Here is an 18,939-nt window from a genome sequence, read left to right as displayed (position 1 = left end):
TAAAAAAGGCTTGGAGGCAGAATTACCTTCCAATGCTGTGTCAGAATCAGTTGACTGGTCAGAGCTGTCTACAGTATTGAGTGCCCTTGGGAGTCTTTTGGCTACCATACGTACTGACATTGAAAGGCTAGAAGCACTACATTTTGACTCTCTTAAAACTGACCCCTCCACTGACTGGTTTAACAAAATACAGACTAATATAGATAAATATAAGCAAGAATTGACGAATTTCAAACAGAAAAAACTACAAAAAGTAGCTGACGAAGAGGGTATACGGTTGGTTGCTGGGCTTGAGACAAGGGGGTCGGGTAGGGCACCCACTTAGACGCAAAAGACTTAAACTTAGGGAACACTTTAGGAACTCTCCGGACACCGACCGTCCCCGCTTTAGGGCCAAAAGTAATTTCGAACCCCCGAATACCCCGGCTGCAGTACGCACGTTTGGGAAGGTTCTAAGCCTTGAGGCCAAAGCTGCCAATAACACCAAGTCCCACCCCAACCTCTCACTGGCTGAACGACAGGCCATCAAAACTATCAAAGCTGACAAAGACCTTGTGGTCAGACCAGCCGACAAGGGCGGATCCATTGTCCTATTAGACTATTCCTACTACAAGGGGGAGCTACTGGGACAACTTGCGGACACAGGTACATACAGGGCCCTCCCAGGTGACCCCACTTACAAATTCAAGAAAGAACTGGACACAATCCTACTCTCTGCCCTTAATGCGGGTTGGTTGACTGAGGATTCTACTCAGTACATGATCACAGACTATCCTCGCATCCCTATTATATACACTTTACCAAAAGTTCATAAATCTCTATCGTCCCCCCCCGGGAGACCGATCATCTCCGCCGTGGGTTCCCTCTACCAACCGGTTTCGACCTTTATTGATTCTCACCTGCAACCCCTAGTCAAATCCGTGTCTTCATACACACGTGACTCTACACATGTAATTCAAAGACTGAAGGACCTGGGTGACATTCCCCCAAACAGCATCCTAGCTACAATGGATGTTAAAAGTCTGTATACCATTATTCCTCACGAACAGGGCATCAATGCTATCAGAGGGGCTCTGACTATGAGTCCACCAGCTAATACACCCACTGAACTTCTCCTACATCTTCTAGAACTAACACTCACTAGAAATTATTTTCATTTCGAAAATGCCTATTACCTACAGATCTCAGGCACGGCAATGGGTAGTGCGCTCGCACCATCCTACGCCAACCTTTACATGCAGGACTTTGAGTCCAAACATATCCTCCCTCTAGTGGGTAAACAAATTTTAGTCTACTTTCGGTATATTGACGATCTGTTTATGATCTGGCTGGATGGGGAAGAGAATTTGCTCAGGTTTCACCAGGAGTTAAATGACCTTGACAACCCGGTTAAATTTACCCTTAGTTACCATCAGGATAATGTTGACTTTTTGGATCTAAATATTTTCATAACTAACTCAGGCCTAGGCACAAGACTCTTTAGAAAACCTACAGATCGTAATTCTATTTTACATGCTGCCAGTCACCATCCTCCAGCCACGGTTAGGGGTATCCCCCACTCTCAATTCCTACGGGTCATTGGAATAATAGCTCACCAGAGACTGCAAAAACTCAACTGAAAGAAATGTACCAACGATTCTTGGAACGAGGATATACAGAAAACCGAATGGACCCACAGCTCCAGAGAGCACTCCTTCACACACAAGAGGGCCTACTACAGAGGACAAATAAGAAAAATACCCAGTCGACTCCTCTTATCTTTACAACCACATATAACTCTACATCACCTCAATTATCTGGAAGCATCAAAAACAACTGGCCAATGATTAGCCAAGATGAGACTTTGTCCCTATATCAGGCCAAGAAACCAATGATGGGATACAAAAGAAACAGTAGTTTACGGAATCTTCTGGTCAGAACTGACTTCAAGGGACACTCTACCTCTCCTACAAATTGGTTATCCGCACATAAGAAATTGGGGTGTTTTAAATGCCCAGACTGTGTTACATGTAGATGCCTCCTAACGGGACCTAGCTTCCCCCATCCGCACACTGGCAAACGGTTTAGAATTAACCATAGACTTACATGTACTTCCATTTACGTGATTTATATCATCTCATGTCCCTGTGGCTTATACTATGTGGGCAAAACCATAACTACATTACGTGAACGTATAGGGAATCATCGTTCGGCGGTAAGCAAAGCCCTTAAGGAAGGGAAGGCTGATCAGCCTGTCGCTAGACATTTCCTGAATATGAAACACTCCCTGCCCACATTTAGGTGCATGGCCATTGACTTTCAACCCCCCCTTCTACGGGGTGGTAACAGAGACCAAGCTCTTTTGCAGAGGGAATCCAGATGGATCCAAAAACTTGACTGTGTGACCCCGAGGGGCCTCAACGAAACACTGCCACTGGGATGTTTCATCTGATTATGACATGTATTACTGGACTCTGTTGCATGTTCCACTATGGACTCTTTGTATCCCCTGCTAGATCATATTTTAGTGGCAAGAAGTATCCTTTCCCCTGTTACATTACATTTGTACATACTTTGTGTCTACACTTTCTCTGTCCCTTTTTTAAACCTCACTGCTTTGGGTGTTCATTTGCTAGGAAAACAGTTGCTTTAATCCCATCCGTCTTGGGAACTGTACCCTGGATAGCATGGGTACCCTAACTCGCTCCGTAAGGTATTGGCAACAGGTGTACCCTATCCTCCCTGCTGTGTCGCCCACACTATGAGCACCTTTGTTTCCGTAATGTTGGATACGTGACCAACCTGGTTACAGATATTACAGCCCCGCGTGGGGCTTATGCGCACCCATTATGGCTCCATTTAAGCCGCCCTTTGTGCAAACCCTATACTTATATGTATGCCCCCCTGCGATGCCGATGCGGCTGGTTGATATCCCTGGCCGACACCAGTGATGTCATACCGCCGCCAGAGCTGATCGCAAGTGACAGTGCCGGCTCGCTGCTAGCTGTGCCAGTAGCACAAGGGGAGCGCTCCGCATCGGCACAGGATGTGTGCCTTAATGCGTCCCTGCACATTGTTAGAACCCACGGGTTCAACATGCGTCGTTGCTAAGGAGCGTCTGGTATTGGTTACGGGGGTGGCGCTTAAACATGACGGACAGGTCGGCTCGCACGGGGCATTTTGACACACGGGGCTCTTTGCCTACATAGACGGTAGCTCTACCAGCATGTATCCTAGCCCAGTAATGACACCACGCACAGGTTTGTAAATAATTTTATTTTCTTTTCTCATTTTCCCCACTGTTGTTTACTGTATGGTTGCCTAGCAACACGCTCTTTGGCGCCAAATACTGTATTTAAAACCCTGCTCTTTGCACACACTTGTTTCCCTGACGAAGGTTCTAGTAAGGAACCGAAACGTTGGACCAATAAACCTCACCTTATTGCATGCGATTATGACTTGTTGTCTGTAAGTACTTCATGCAAACCCTGTGAGTGCCGACACTTTTTACTTGTATTTCAATAACATTGCTCTGGCACCCAGGTATCGTCTACAAAGGTTGGTGTGCTCTTCATCTGGCATCGTATATATATATATATATATATATATATATATTATTGTTGTGTTTAACAGTTTTGTTTAAATTTTCCTGCAGGGTTGGTGGGTGGTGATAAGCTTTTTCATAGTGTGACGTCATTAACTGCATTTTGGCGCCATTTTTGGTTTAAGTGTGGGTTGTTGTTATGTTTGTTCACTTTGAGAAAGGCTGCTGTGACAGCCGAAACATTAGCCTGACACAATAAATTTTTCTTTATTTTTGTACTAAGACCTGTGAGTGCGGTATCTTTTCCTTTTTGTGTAAAGAGAGAGAGAGAGAGAGAGAGAGAGAGAGAGAGAGGAGAATTTGCTGCCTCCAAGGTAGGACAAACTGAAAAAAACTTGGAGGAAGAGGTAGAGCTACAATAGAGAAAGAGATGGGAGAAATAGAGGTTCAGCTTATCCCCAGTCGTCCTGCACTAACAGGTAGGGCCGATTGAGAAACATAAATTATTGTATCCATGAAAATACAACTGATTTGGAAAGCTGAATGTCTCCTAAATGCAAGAATACCAAATAACTATAGTTGTATGGGAATTTCTTACTTGTATAAGTCAGAAACTCCAAGCAGTTCACAGAATTGTCAACTCCCCCTATAATCCCGGAAGTTGCAATATTTAGTGGCCCCTCTCCTGGTCTCCCAACAGGAGAGGGTTAAGTAGCGAATTTCCAAAGCACTTCTACAGAGAACTACATACTTTAGATTTCAAGGCAAAATATCCCACTTACAGTAGGTTTACCTAGAAAACTATACATTTTTAGAAAGAACAGATACTGATAAATCCAGAAAAGGCAAACCTGTCTTTCTACTCCAAATTACCAAGTTCCTTCTTTAAGTGAAAAAATTACCAAACCTTCGGCCAAAAAGACTGGCCTTAAAATAACTCGTCATGTAGGAAGATCTTGTCTGTGTCACTAGATACTCTGCTTGTTGAAGCAATGCTTAAAAGTGACAAACCAAGAGTAAATCTGCTCCAGGGGCTCAAAAGGAGACACCTTTACCATCAAAGGAAGGCTCTAAACCACTTTCATTGTGAAATCCTTAAAGCTGCCATGAAGGATCTTTTTACCATCGACTCCTCTACCTAAGAGTGACCAAACAGAGCTGACAATGCAGAGACATGCACCTTCAGTGTTCTAAATTGCAGGCCCTCCTGCAGAAACCCCAACATTTGAGCCAAACATATTTTTTAATTATGTGAATAGTAAAAAAATGAAGCAAGAAGGGGTGGGAAACTTATTATCACGGGGGGGTCAGTTGGTTGATGAGAACAGGGAAAAAGCAGAAATTTTGAACTCTTATTTTTCATTTGTCTATACATCTGAGGAGCCAGCTAATGAAGACATCCCTTTTAATATGCCCAGTTCTAGTAATATAGCTACTGACGCATGGGTCACTTGGGCGCCACGTGCCTACATAATCATTAGGTGTCCGGTTCGCACATACAACAGCGCGCTATAAGCTTTTGCCAGCATGGTTTTATGCGTAACAAATCTTGCCAGACTTAAGTCGCCTTTTATGAGGAAGAGAGCAGGAACCTCAATGCTGGAATGGCAGTTGATGTCATCTACTTGGACTTTGCTAAAGCATTTGATACAGTACCTCACAGGTTACCTCACCTCACGGTTAATGATCAAATTGAGGAATATTGGCCTAGAACATAATATTTGTAATTGGCTGGAGGATAGATTACAAAGAGTGGTGGTAAATGGAACATTTTCTAATTGGACCAGTGTTGTTAGTGGAGTACCGCAGGGGTCACTCCTTGGTCCTTTGCTTTTTAACTTGTGTAGCACTATTATGAACGTATAAGGCCACACCAGGGTCTTTCACTCAGGGCTGGGCCTATCTTTCTAGTGAGAGGATTATCAGAAAAGTTTGTGGTGTGAATTAAGATGAAAAGTAATGGCGCAGGGAATTCTTTCGAAGGTATATTTATTTATGCAGCAACTGAAGAATAACATCTCACTACACTGTGAGTATTACAGTGGTGACAGTGAATGTAAATAACAAAATTATATAATAGCAGGAAACAATGCAATATAACTTTAACAAAGAATATGAGCAATGCTCTATGGTCTCACCCAGCCAGATCTGGTGACGGACACTGCCTGTAGAATGGGAATCCTCTCTATAAGAAACACCCTCCTTCTCACTAAGGCCCCTATTCTGGGTTGCCAGGCATCTACCTGTGTACAACCAGGGCCAGGGAACTAACCCACTGACCTCCTGTTGGAGCTTTGGGCTGCTTGGCTACCCTGACTGGCACTAAGTGGGTGCTGACCCACTCCTATAACACAAGCTGGCTAATTCTTACTAAGAACTAAGAGAGGATTCTCTTGGGGTGGTCTTACCCTCTATGCAGGTAAACAATTGTCTCTTTCCCAATGGCTGTCTGTAGCAGTCTCTGTTGCTACCAAGACAAACACAGGAAGTAAAAATCCTCTTCCTCTTCTGGAAGGAAATCTGGAAGAAACCATTCTTTCCCCAGAGACGGGATGTTGGTCTCTCAAACTATTTACAGATAGGATGAACTAAAGATACAGTGGTACTACTGGTATGGTGTCAAATAGCTTACCAATTTAATTAGGTCAGCAGAACATTTAATTTTAGTATTTGGTAAGTGCAACCCCATGGGGCACATTTACTAATCTACGAACATCCGAAAAGCCTCCGAATGCGTTTTTTTCGTAATGATCGGTATTTCGCGACTTTTTCCGCGAATTGTCGCAAATTTTTCAAGCGCTCAATACGAAAAAGTCGCGACAATTCGCGAAAGTCGTAATGGCTATGCAAAAGTCGCGACAATTCACGAAAGTCACAATGGCTATGCAAAAGTCGCGACAATTCACGAAAGTCATAATGGCTATGCAAAAGTTGCGACAATTCACGAAAGTCATAATGGCTATGAAAAAGTCGCGACAATTCGCGCAAGTCGTAACGGCTACGAAAAAGTTGCAACGGTGACGAAAAAAATCGCAAAAAATACGAAAAAGTCGCAAAATGTTCGTTTCTAATCCGGTTTTTTCCCATTCGGATTCGTGGATTAGTAAATCAGCCCCCAAGGGTTACACTTGTTTATTAATGACCTGGAGGTGGGCATAGAGAGTACTGTTTCTATTTTTGCTGACGACACTAAATTGTGCAAAACTATAAGTTCCATGCAGGATGCTGCTGCTTTGCAGAGCAAATTGACAAAATTGGAAAACTGGGCAGCAAACTAGAAAATGAGGTTTAATGTGGACAAGTGCAAAGTTATGCAGAAATAATAAAAATGCGAGCTATCTGCTAAATGGTTTGCTGGGGGTATCCTTAATGGAGAAGGATCTGGGGTTTTTTGTAGATAACACGTTGTCGAATTCCTGGCAATGTCATTCAGAGGCTACTAAAGCAAATAAAGCGCTGTCTTGTATAAAAAAAAGTGCACTTTTTTATACAAAAATGTGTATTTCTGGCTTGGTGCAGGCTGTTCTTAGTCTATATACCGTATATACTTGAGTATAAGCCAAGTTTTTCAGCACTAATAATGTGCTGAAAAAGGCACCCACGGCTTATACACGAGTATTTATGGTAGTTTATGGTAGTTACGGGCAACCCCCCCGCGCGTGGACATATGTTCTGCCCCCAAGCGTGCCATCGCTCGCACCCCTCCTCCCCCTGCCCGCTCGTTCTGCACAAAATACAAATAAAAGCAGTATCACCTCGCATCCGTGGTCACCTGACGCATCCCTTCTCCAACCGGCGCGGCACGTCTGCGAGCTGGGGCAGCGCACGGGGGGTGGTGGTAAGCGCGGCGCGACAAAGGGATGCGCTGGTTGGAGAAGGATGCGTCTGGTGACCAAGGATGCGAGGTGATATTGCTATTTGTATTTTGCGCAGAACGAATGACCAGGGGGAGGAGGGGTTGCGAGTGATGGCACGCTGGGGGCAGAACATACATCCACGGGGGGGGGGGGGTGCAAGCGATGGCACGCTGGGGCCAGAACATATGCACAGCTGCTGAACCCCAGATTATCGTACAAGCAATATGTGCAGGGCAGGATGCAATCTGCCTCCACCTCCTAAGGGAATGCTCTTATGTTTTATTTATTTACTGTTGTTTATATCACATCAGTCCCTGCCCTGGAGAAGCTTGCAATCTAAGGTCCATATCTGGTTGCTAGGGCCTTGTTTACCTTAGCAACCAGAGAGTGGTTTGCAGAAGAGACTGGATGAGATAAGAGTCAGAAATATTTACCGTTTCCTAGTAAACATGATCTTATCTTTCTTAAACTTGTGATTCTACATCACTCACCCCAAAAACTATACAGAACTATATAAGAATTAAATAACAAATTTACACATCACAATTTCAATATGTATGTAAAATTAAAATGAGATATTAACCTGTACAACCTTGCATATGGTTATCTTATGTTGGATGCGTCTCATTTTCCAGTCCATACCTTGTGTTTATTAATATGGTAGTAATGTAAGCACTTGTGAGTGTCCTTTTATTAAATAATTTGATTATTGAAACTTAGCAGTAGCGGCTGCATTTCCCACCCTAGGCTTATACTTGAGTCAATAAGTTCTTCCAGTTTTCTTAGGTAAAATTAGGTACCTCGGCTTATACTCGGATCGGCTTATACTCGGATCGGCTTATACTCGAGTATATACGGTATTTTGCCATAAATCCAAGGCCCAGGTTCAGTTCCTTCTCCAGAGAGTTGAAAGGTTTCATTAATTTGTACTCCCATACCTTCCTTTCATTCTCTGTTTTAAACTTTCCCTTAAAGGACATAGTTACATAGTTACATAGTTACATAAGGTTGAAAAAAGACCAGAGTCAATCAAGTTCAACCCATCCAAGTAAACCCAGCACACCCAACCTATACTTACCAATCTATACACTCACATACATAAACTATATATACAACCACTAATACTAACTGTAGATATTAGTATCACAATAGCCTTGGATATTCTGATTGTTCAAGAACTCATCCAGGCCCCTCTTAAAGGCATTAACAGAATGTGCCATTACCACATCACTAGGAAGGGCATTCCACAACCTCATTGCCCTCACCGTGAAAAACCACCTATGCTGCTTCAAATGGAAGCTCCGTTCCTCTAATCTAAAGGGGTGACCTCTGGTGCGTTGATTGTTTTTATGGGAAAAAAGAACATCCCCTATCTGCCTATAATCCCCTCTAATGTACTTGTACAGAGTAATCATGTCCCCTCGCAAGCGCCTTTTTTCCAAAGAATACAATCCCAACCTCGACAGTCTCACCTCATAGTTTAAATCTTCCATCCCCTTTACCAGTTTAGTTGCACGTCTCTGCACTCTCTTCAGCTCATTAATATCCTTATTAAGGACTGGAGCCCAAAACTGCACTGCATACTCAAGGTGAGGCCTTACCAAGGACCTATAAAGAGGCAAAATTATGTTTTCATCCCTTGAGTCAATGCCCTTTTTTATACAAGACAGCACTTTATTTGCTTTAGTAGCCACAGAATGACACTGCCTGGAATTAGACAACTTGTTATCAAAAAAAAACCCTAGATCCTTCTCCATTAAGGAAACCCCCAACACACTACCATTCAGTAGATAGTTCGCGTTTATATTATTTCTACCAAAATGCATAACTGTGCACTTATCAACATTGAACCTCATTTTCCAGTTTGCTGCCTAGTTTTCCAATATTGTCAATCGCTCTGCAAAGCGGCAGCATCCTGCATGGAACTTATAGTTTTGCACAATTTTGTGTCATCAGCAAAAATAGAAACAGTACTGTCTATGCCCACCTCCAGGTCATTAATAAACAAGTTAAAAAGCAAAGGACCAAGAAATGACCCCTGCGGTACTCCACTAACCACACTGGTCCAAGTAGAAAAGCCTACATTTGTCTACAATGTTTATCAGTTGGGCACGTCTCCCCCACCCAAATGGCAACATTTATACTGTATATATCCCCTCCACTTGTCAGCACCATCACATTTCCTAAAGCAAATAGCAGCTTTCACCTGGAGGCCATTTTTCCCCATAATCAGATAAATTTAAATCTGGAAACAGCATACACACACAGACCCTTATTCAGCATACGTTTCACCAAGAATACAGGCTCACACAGGCAGAACTGTCTTTGATAAAAAAGTTCTGTTTTGTTTGAGCACTGCAATGGTAAAGCTGAGCTCAGGAGAAAAAAATTGAAGCAGACAGCTAGAGCTGAGTTTCTATGGGAACCAGCAATGCCCAGGCCCATATTTGTGGAGAGGCCACAAAGGCCCGGGCCTAGGGCGGCAGAAGTTTAGGGGCGGCATGCCGCCCCGCCGCAATTAAATTTTTAAATTTTGCTGCTATACGGAGCAATGGGGACCTCTCCCCACTGCTCCATATGGGAGATGAAATGTATGCGCATGCGCAGCTGACGCGGAGGGAGGGTTCGCGCATGCGCTCGCTTTGTGGGGGGGCGGGGTTGGCGATTTACGCATGCGCACAGGGGGTGGCCGGAGGGGGCTGCCTCGGGGCGCCCGCGTCACAAATCCGGCGCTGGTAATGCCATCTCTTCACTGGCTGCTAAACTGGGGGGCATGTTTAGTAATCTGAGCTTAGAACAACTGAGCATTCCCACAAGCCAACAGCCAAAGCAAATTCCTGAGGTAGGGGGCCGAGTTGGTTACAGGAGGAAAGGGAAATCTAAGTGATTAAGGGGATGCTGCAGCCTTACTATTAACCTCTGGACAACCAGTGTGGCAGGTATTGAAAGATTTTAAAGAGGCTGTTCACTGGTTACATTTTTGTGTGTGGGGTTTACATGTCCTTTAAGGACCAAGATTCTTAAATTGTTTATGGAGTGGTGAGGGCTGTTAAAATGGTATCCTACTGGTGTGTCCAGTTTTTTATTTGTTATAGTAAAGCAGTGGTGTGTATTTCTCTTTCTCAGGCTTTGACCAGTCTCTCCTATATACAGTCCTCCTGTTGGGCATCTAGTGCACTGTATTAAGTACACCAAATTAGAAGAAGAACAGTTGTACTGGCCATGGATGCTGCATTCCTCGAATGTGCCTGGAATCTGTATTTTGTCTGAATTTCAGATGTGTGGGCAGGTTTTGCATTGTTTTTTGCCACAGGGATAAGTTCCATTTTTGTTGGGTTGTATTAAGGCACTTCTTTGTTATTAGCCTTTTTAGGTTTGGGGCTGCCTGGATGCCAGAAGTGGTGGGTCTGGGAATATGTTTTGGAGCCTCTTATCATTATGAAGTGTACAATGTAGATTCTTGGCTATTTTTCTGAGGGGTCTTTAGTTGGGGATTGTATATGACCACAAAGTGTGACCGCTTTGTTTCTGTTTTTTGTTTGTATTGCAGAAGTTGACTTCTGGGAATCCTGGTGGCTGTATAGATGTTTTGATCCACAATCCTTTGGTTGTAGCCCCTGTTAATGAAGTCTGCTTTCATCTAATTTACAGACATCCAAGTTAGATTGCTCTTTGAAAAAGCAGCGGCGAAATTCAAAACAGGGCATATTTTGGAGCGGGTATTACCCGAATTGTCTCAATAGGGAGTTGGTATTGGTTTTAAAAGTATATTATTATTTTTTTACATGTATATTGGTTACCTTAAATATTATCTTTTATCTGTTTTCCTTCCAAGGACCTGTGAGTTTGTGGTTTTGTTAGTAAAAGTAGTTCTCTCTACATAGGGAAGGTAAAAACTGAGACCACAGTTTCAGAGTTCCTGTCTTATCATAACTTGTGGGATTCCCAGGTTTAGATAGCAAAATGTTAAGATAATAAGCCCACTAGGGGATTCCTCAACCAACTGAAGTGTTCCAGTTTTCCTACTTTTCTATATCAAGGTATTTATTATTCTCCAAATTTTAAAAACTTTTCTATGTGCTATGATCAAATCTCCATAAGCATTGGTCACTTTATTTATGCTTTAAGTAGGAGCAAATGAAACAGGATATTCAAAGCAGTATATATTTTGAGTATTTTATTGATGTTGACTATTTCATTATTTATATGTTTTGATCACAGTTTCTAAAACCGCACTGGCACATATTCACTTTAAATAGCACTTGTCACTTTAAAGCACCTGGCTTGGTGTATTTTCCTTATTCATTATGTAATAATGAATGGGCAAATCTGGCAGAGCACTACTGGTCTACCTCCCTTCCCTGTATAGGTTTGCAGATGATGTTTAGGTCATATTCACAATTGTATATAAGGATTGGGGAAAGTGGAAATATAACTCTCACACCTTTCTCACAAATTTTCTCCATACAAAATCTGTAGCTGGAGGGGGTATAGGTTGCAAATGTTTAAAAGAAAAAGAAGAAAGACAACCCCTTCTCCAGGTGCTGTATCTTTAAATATTAGATCAATTCACTCCAATTTACTCCCAATAACTAATTAGTGTTCACGCACTGAAGTACCAAGCCACAAAGCTTTCCTAAAGTTGGTGATTTTGATGACTTTCTCAAAAATCACCTCAAAACATCCACTTTTTAGCATCTTATCTACCACATATCATTAAGTACCTAAATATGAATGCCAGGGGTCCACTAAACAGTTTGATGCACAATGTATATAGGTTTACCAAAGTGTGTGGCATGTAGGTGCCCCAAAATAAAAATACCCCCATATGATCTATGATTTTTGTCATTTCACCTACTGTAAAATGGAAACCTGTACATTATTTTTGTGTGGGGTAAAGCTCAAAAAAGTGAGTTCACTCCAGAAAGCCATATATTTTTGGACAGATAACATTCCCCTGAATCCAAAATTGGATACTCCATAGTACCAAGCGCAAAGCTTTTCTAAAATTGTCACCCCAAGGCTTCTAATTTGCACCAGCTTATCTCCTACAGATCATTAGGTAACCATACGAAACACCCTAAATATGAACCCCAAATGTCTACTAAACAGTTTTATGCCCAATGTACATAAGTTTATCGAAGTACATGGCACTTAGAGACCCCAAAATATACCTTGTGCATAATAATTGTATGGCTTACTTTTACCTAATTCATAAACACAAAGCAGTTTCTATGTGTGGTAAAAGCTGCAAAACTCTTGCACAATTTCTTACCAACGAAAGGCAAATCACCCCAAATATGAACAACAGAGGTCTACCTAACAGTTTGATGCCCAATATGCATAGATATACCAAAGTATGTGGTATGTACAGACCCCAAATGAAGATAGTGCATATGAATTTTCTCAACTGCCAACTCAGTTTCTGCAAGCCCCTGGACTGCGTATTATGTGTTGTAAGACCCCCTAACTGTACAAAGACTGTCATAAAACCATATATTTTTGAAAATTACTCATTCTGATGAATCCAACATGGGAAAAGATGCCTTAAGTTAGTGTTTTTATGACTTTTCTGAATTGCATAAAAATGTTGCAATATGCCACATTTATATCACAAAATTTTTTACATACATGACACATCACCCTAAAAATGAACACCAGGTCTACTGAAAAGTTTGATGACCAATATATATAGATTTACCAAAGTATGTAGTATCTACAGACACCAAATGAAAATTTTCTTGGCTGCCAACTAAACTTCTGCAAACAAGTTCCCATGCTTGTGTACAGAGACTGTACAGAGACCCCTGAAAACCCTAATTTTGGCAAGTACACATTTTGATGAATCCGACAAGGGTAAACACATCTTTCTACACCAAAGTACTGAAACAAAACTTCCTAAACTTTTGATTTGCCGCATTTGTCTTACACAATTTTTTTACATACAATGGGCCAATCACCCAAAACATGTACACCAGAGCTGCCAGTGAAGAGCGAAAACTTTTAATTTTTAACATGTGCTTGGCAAATAAAGTCTTTTCCTGCAAGCACGTATTACACGCATGTTTGGCAGGAAGAGAGTTAAAAGCACACTTTGTTCACTGTATCTGAGGTAAGTAAATTAACCTTTATGTCTTAATGTTTTAATTTTGATGTTGGATCTATCCTGTCAATTGATTGGACATAAATTGAAGAGATTATGAAGAATGACTGAGGCACAAATGGCAAAAAGCCTCAAAAGGGAACTAATAAAAACTAAAATAAATAAATAAACTTTTGGTTTGCAAATGCATTTGTATATTTGCAAGTGTTGTATAAAACACCACACCCACTTTAATTTGAATATCATCACGTCTTATCTTGCTTCCTTTAGGTAAGAGTGGTGTGGTATTGTGCCATTCTAAAGCCTTTTGCATACAGAATTTAACAGTTCTTTGTTAAATAATTTTGGATGATGTTGGATGGATGTTTGAAAAGCATCTGATGGCATGACATGGTACATGCAGTTGCATGCTGTACAGGTGTAAATACATCAAAAGTCCCAAATCAATAAGACATGATAATCACTTGGGCCCTGCAGGTGCACTCATGGGTAAAGACAATTACCACTTGGAACACTCACTACTGCGTTTTATCATGAAAATCAGTGGAAAAGCAATTTTAAGAATTTTGCCAACAGCTCACCTAGCTGGAAATTGTTACAGCAGAAAAGAACTCAAATTCTTCAGATATGCCATAGCCCCTAGAGATTGTTGACTCAGTGGGCAAGAAACACTTGGCCTAACTATGTGCAAAACTTTATTCTCAGAGCCTTAATGCAAAAATAATAATGCTAGACATTCACAATTGCTAATGCTAGCCAGAAGCACACGTTATTATAATGTAAATAAAAATAAGGCCACTGCACCTGTATCGTGTCTGTTCCACAGTTTCATATGTTAATCTGCTGCTTATGCAATGACTATGAGGATTACCTGCAAGACAAATGCATACAAAAAAAACAAAATTTGCAATTGTACTAGAAATTCTGTTTCAATTCATATTTTGCCTCAAAGTTTCCCATTTTCTACTTCATACAGCCAATAAGTTGGTAGTCTAACTTATTGAATATTTGCAGTTCCTAAAGCCCAAAATAATTACTGCATGTTCAGTGTATCTGCTGGATGAAAAAGACTGCTGAACTTGGCTAGGGCACAGGGTGGGTAAATAATTTGTTTTATTAAAAAAGAAAACCACTGTCCATGCTTTTAACTTAGACTGACACTTTCCTATATATGAAAATACAGGATATTTCCAGCAAAGTTCTCACTTCTCAAAAAAATGACATTCAAGTACCATTTTAGAGAAAAAAATATTACCTAAATAACCTTCAGCACATTTAACCCACTCCACATTCTTCAATTTAAACAGCAAGATTAATGTATTTCAAAGGACATTTCTTATGAATATTTGGAGGTTACAGAACGACATATTGGTATTCATACAGTGGCAGCTTTTCAATTAAAACGCAGATGTTTCCACATAAATTCACATACTTTGTTCCAAAAAGTCATTACTACTCAGCAGCAAGTTTAATTTACATACATCTTTGCACATTAAAGAGAATGCAAAACAGAAAAAATGTTAATGGCAGAATTTCTTCATATACATGGCGGTGCTTAAACAAATCATGTTAGCACAGTTATATTAAAGGAAAAGAAAATACCATAAACATTTTCAGACAGGTCCTTCATGAATCCATCCAGAAGGCTTTGAGGAAAAAGTGTTGTCCCAGCATTATCCAAGTAGGTCATATCTGAAAAATATTTATTTTCCCATTAGTTAAACACTAATAGAGGAATGTAGCAAAAGTTGTAAACGTGCACAAATAAGAATAAAAATGTGCATTTCACAATTTAATATTGTTCAATTACCAACTTTTATTACATTCCCCTCTTAATATGCATATATTATGGCAAAATGAACACATTTTCTCTTCAATATTAATTCAGTCAACAGTGGTAAGGGTAGATTTACAATATTTGCAAGTACAAATCTAGCCATAAGCGGCATTAGGGTAGGACACACTGAACTGTAATTTGACCCACCAAGGATTGCTGTAAATGAAAGGCAGAAGAGCAGCTCTAAAGGCTATGCCACATGGGGCTGATTCACCCCCTCTGCTCTAAAAATCTTTAAAGGAGAAAGAAAGGTAAAAACTAAGTAAGCTTTATCAGAAAGGTCTATGTAAATACAGCCATAAACACTCACAGAGACGCTGCACTGACTTCTCTGAAAAAAGATTAGTTGTGTCTGTAATTCCTTTGAACACCAAACCAAGAAAATTGTTTTGTGCTTTGTCTGATTGTATTAAAACATAACTTTTATTTCAAGTCCCAAAAGCATAAAATGATTATAAATATATATCAAATGTGTCAACTAGTGCAAAATTAGTTAAAACCAATTGTTAGTATTTACACACATGTTCTGAGTCCATAATTCACCTAATTGATACATCCGCAATCAATTTCAGAACATGGTTCAAATAGGGGCCGACAACTAGAAGACAATTTCATCTATTTACATAATTAATTACAGAGGAGGGAATAGATTGGCATAAGTAATAAATAAAGCTTTAAATTCATTTATTAACCCTAAAGTAGGTAACTGTATCTATATACACACATATACACATAAAGGGGAGGTGAGGGACAATGGACAAAGGTAGCCTCATAGACACATACAGGGAAAAAGATGCGATCGTTGAATATTAAATTAAATAAATAGATAAATACTTGGGGAGGGTATCGGGAAAGCATTAACACTACTGTATCAGACCGCTTTTCAGATCTGAAGCTAATAGTGCTCGTTGAGCATAACCCAAACTCCTAACAGCATCCACCACCCCTGTGCCAGAGACACACAGCTTCTTCTGTTTCCTGCTCCCCCCTCCCTCAAGAATGCTAAGGACTCACTCCCCCCCCCTTAGGAATGTGGATCTGTGCCAATCAGCAGGAAGCTGACTCATAGTATAACTAACTGAGCATGTTCACTTGGTCTGCATGTCTGTGCAGGAGTGAGGCATTATGAGAACTTTCTTTACACAGCTCAGCGTTTTTTGTTCCTGTTTGGCTTCAGATCTTCTGAACAGGTGAAATATGGGGAGACTTAAAGGGGAACTATCATGAAATTAATAATTACTGAAATGAATAATCATATCAAGTTATAAAAGTCTCTAAATATAACGCATTAAAATTTTTCTATAGTTCTTAAAATATACCAGTTCTTACAGTGGTCATACTGTAGCTGCTCCTCTCCTACCTGGCCTCTGGCCAGCCCTGAGGGTAGGGTCGGGTTTATTTGAATAACAGGTCTGTCTCCCTCTCTCATTGGCTGGCAGTTCTGTCAATCGTAAAATTTTCCTCTTAGCTTTGAACAGTAACTTAGTGGCGTGCATTGCTTCCCTGTTCCCTCACAGGGAAATTCAGGAAAGTCCTGCTGTCTCCTCAAACCCCCCTTTCCCCCAGGGAAAAAATCAGCATTGGAAAAGCAGAATTGGTGATTTAGCCGCTTACTTTACCATATGCAGAGTCGCTGTGGTATCAATCATAGAATCAAGCCACTGAAATACCAATACTGCCTTTCCAAGCTTGAGGAGGAATTCCAGTAATAAAACTCAAGTTAGTTTAATGGGCAGCAGAGGAAAAAGGCACAGAGATTACTTTTGCTCCGCCCACTTCCTTTATCACAGCAGATGACTTCTAGCAACTCTTGTGAGCATTCAGCATGCAGGAGCAGGACTGTTTGAACAGCAAATATTACAGAGCTCTGGGTTTTTGTGTTTGTTAATGCTGATATGATGTGTGTATGTATGTGTATCTGATCGTGTGTATATCTCAGTGTGTATGTATGTGTATCTGATCGTGTGTGTGTGTATCTCAGTGTGTATGTATGTATGTATATCTGATCATGTGTGTGTATCTCAGTGGGTATGTATGTGTATCTGATCATGTGTGTGTGTGTGTATGTATCTCAGTGTGTATGTATGTGTATCTGATTGTGTGTGTGTGTGTATTTGAGTATGTATATGTATCCGAGTGTGTGTGGGTGTATCTCAGTGTGTATGTATGTGTACCTGAGTGTGTGTGGCTGTATCTCAGTGTCACTCGGGAGGAAATTCAAAAGAGACTTGAACATGTAAAGGTAAACAAAGGTCCAGGGCCGGATGGGATTCATCCCAGGGTATTAAATGAGCTGAGCGCTGTGATTGCCAAACCTCTTCACTTAATTTTTCAGGATTCATTGAGGTCTGGCATGGTGCCAAGAGACTGGCGGATTGCTAATGTGGTGCCGTTATTTAAAAAGGGATCCCGTTCTCAGCCTGAAAACTATAGGCCTGTTAGTCTGACATCAGTAGTAGGAAAACTTTTGGAAGGGGTAATAAGGGATAGGGTACTTGAATACATTGCAGTTCACAATACTATTAGTTTGTGCCAGCATGGTTTTATGCGTAACAGATCTTGCCAGACTAATTTAGTTGCCTTTTATGAGGAGGTGAGTAGGAACCTTGATGCTGGAATGGCAGTTGATGTCATCTACTTGGACTTTGCTAAAGCGTTTGATACAGTACCTCACAGAAGGTTAATGATCAAATTAAGGAATATTGGCCTAGAACATAATATTTGTAATTGGATAGAGAACTGGCTGAAGGATAGAGTACAAAGAGTGGTTGTAAATGGAACATTTTCTAATTGGACCAGTGTGGTTAGTGGAGTACCGCAGGGGTCAGTCCTTGGGCCTTTGCTGTTTAACTTGTTTATTAATGACCTGGAGGTGGGCATAGACAGTATTGTTTCTATTTTTGCTGATGACACTAAATTGTGCAAAACTATAAGTTCCATGCAGGATGCTGCCGCTTTGCAGAGCGATTTGACAAAATTAGATAACTGGGCAGCAAACTGGAAAATGAGGTTCAATGTTGATAAGTGCAAAGTTATGCACTTTGGTAGAAATAATATAAACGCAAACTATCTACTGAATGGTAGTGTGTTGGGGGTATCCTTAATGGAGAAGGATCTAGGGGTTTTTGTTGATAACAAGTTGTCTAATTCCAGGCAGTGTCATTCTGTGGCTACTAAAGCAAATAAAGTGCTGTCTTGTATAAAAAAGGGCATTGACTCAAGGGATGAGAACATAATTTTGCCCCTTTATAGGTCCCTGGTAAGGCCTCACCTTGAGTATGCAGTGCAGTTTTGGGCTCCAGTCCTTAAGAAGGATATTAATGAGCTGGAGAGAGTGCAGAGACGTGCAACTAAACTGGTTAAGGGGATGGAAGATTTAAACTATGAGGTTAGACTGTCGAGGTTGGGGTTGTTTTCTCTGGAAAAGAGGCGCTTGCGAGGGGACATGATTACTCTGTACAAGTACATTAGAGGGGATTATAGGCAGTTGGGGGATGTTCTTTTTTCCCATAAAAACAATCAACGCACCAGAGGTCACCCCTTTAGATTAGAGGAAAGGAGTTTCCATTTGAAGCAGCGTAGGTGGTTTTTCACGGTGAGGGCAGTGAGGTTATGGAAT

General features: G+C 41.0%; 1 protein-coding gene across 2 annotated transcripts in view; it reads right to left on the bottom strand.

Annotated features, from left to right (window-relative positions):
• Positions 1-18,939, bottom strand: part of mocos (molybdenum cofactor sulfurase) — a 465,613-nt gene that overhangs the window by 346,134 nt on the left and 100,540 nt on the right. For both annotated transcript variants that reach the window (XM_018089449.2, XM_002940985.4), the window contains exons 2-3: positions 15,086-15,175; positions 14,288-14,354 (exon numbers count right to left, since the gene is read on the bottom strand). In XM_018089449.2, the coding sequence (XP_017944938.2) occupies positions 14,288-14,354; positions 15,086-15,175 (157 nt within the window). The remainder of the gene's footprint in view (positions 1-14,287; positions 14,355-15,085; positions 15,176-18,939) is intronic.

This window comes from Xenopus tropicalis, chromosome 6 (genome assembly GCF_000004195.4).
Source record: "Xenopus tropicalis strain Nigerian chromosome 6, UCB_Xtro_10.0, whole genome shotgun sequence".
Classification (NCBI taxonomy): Eukaryota; Metazoa; Chordata; class Amphibia; order Anura; family Pipidae; genus Xenopus; species Xenopus tropicalis.
The sequence above is the reverse complement of the archived record's forward strand: the minus strand, read 5'-3'. Positions and strand labels throughout refer to the sequence as shown.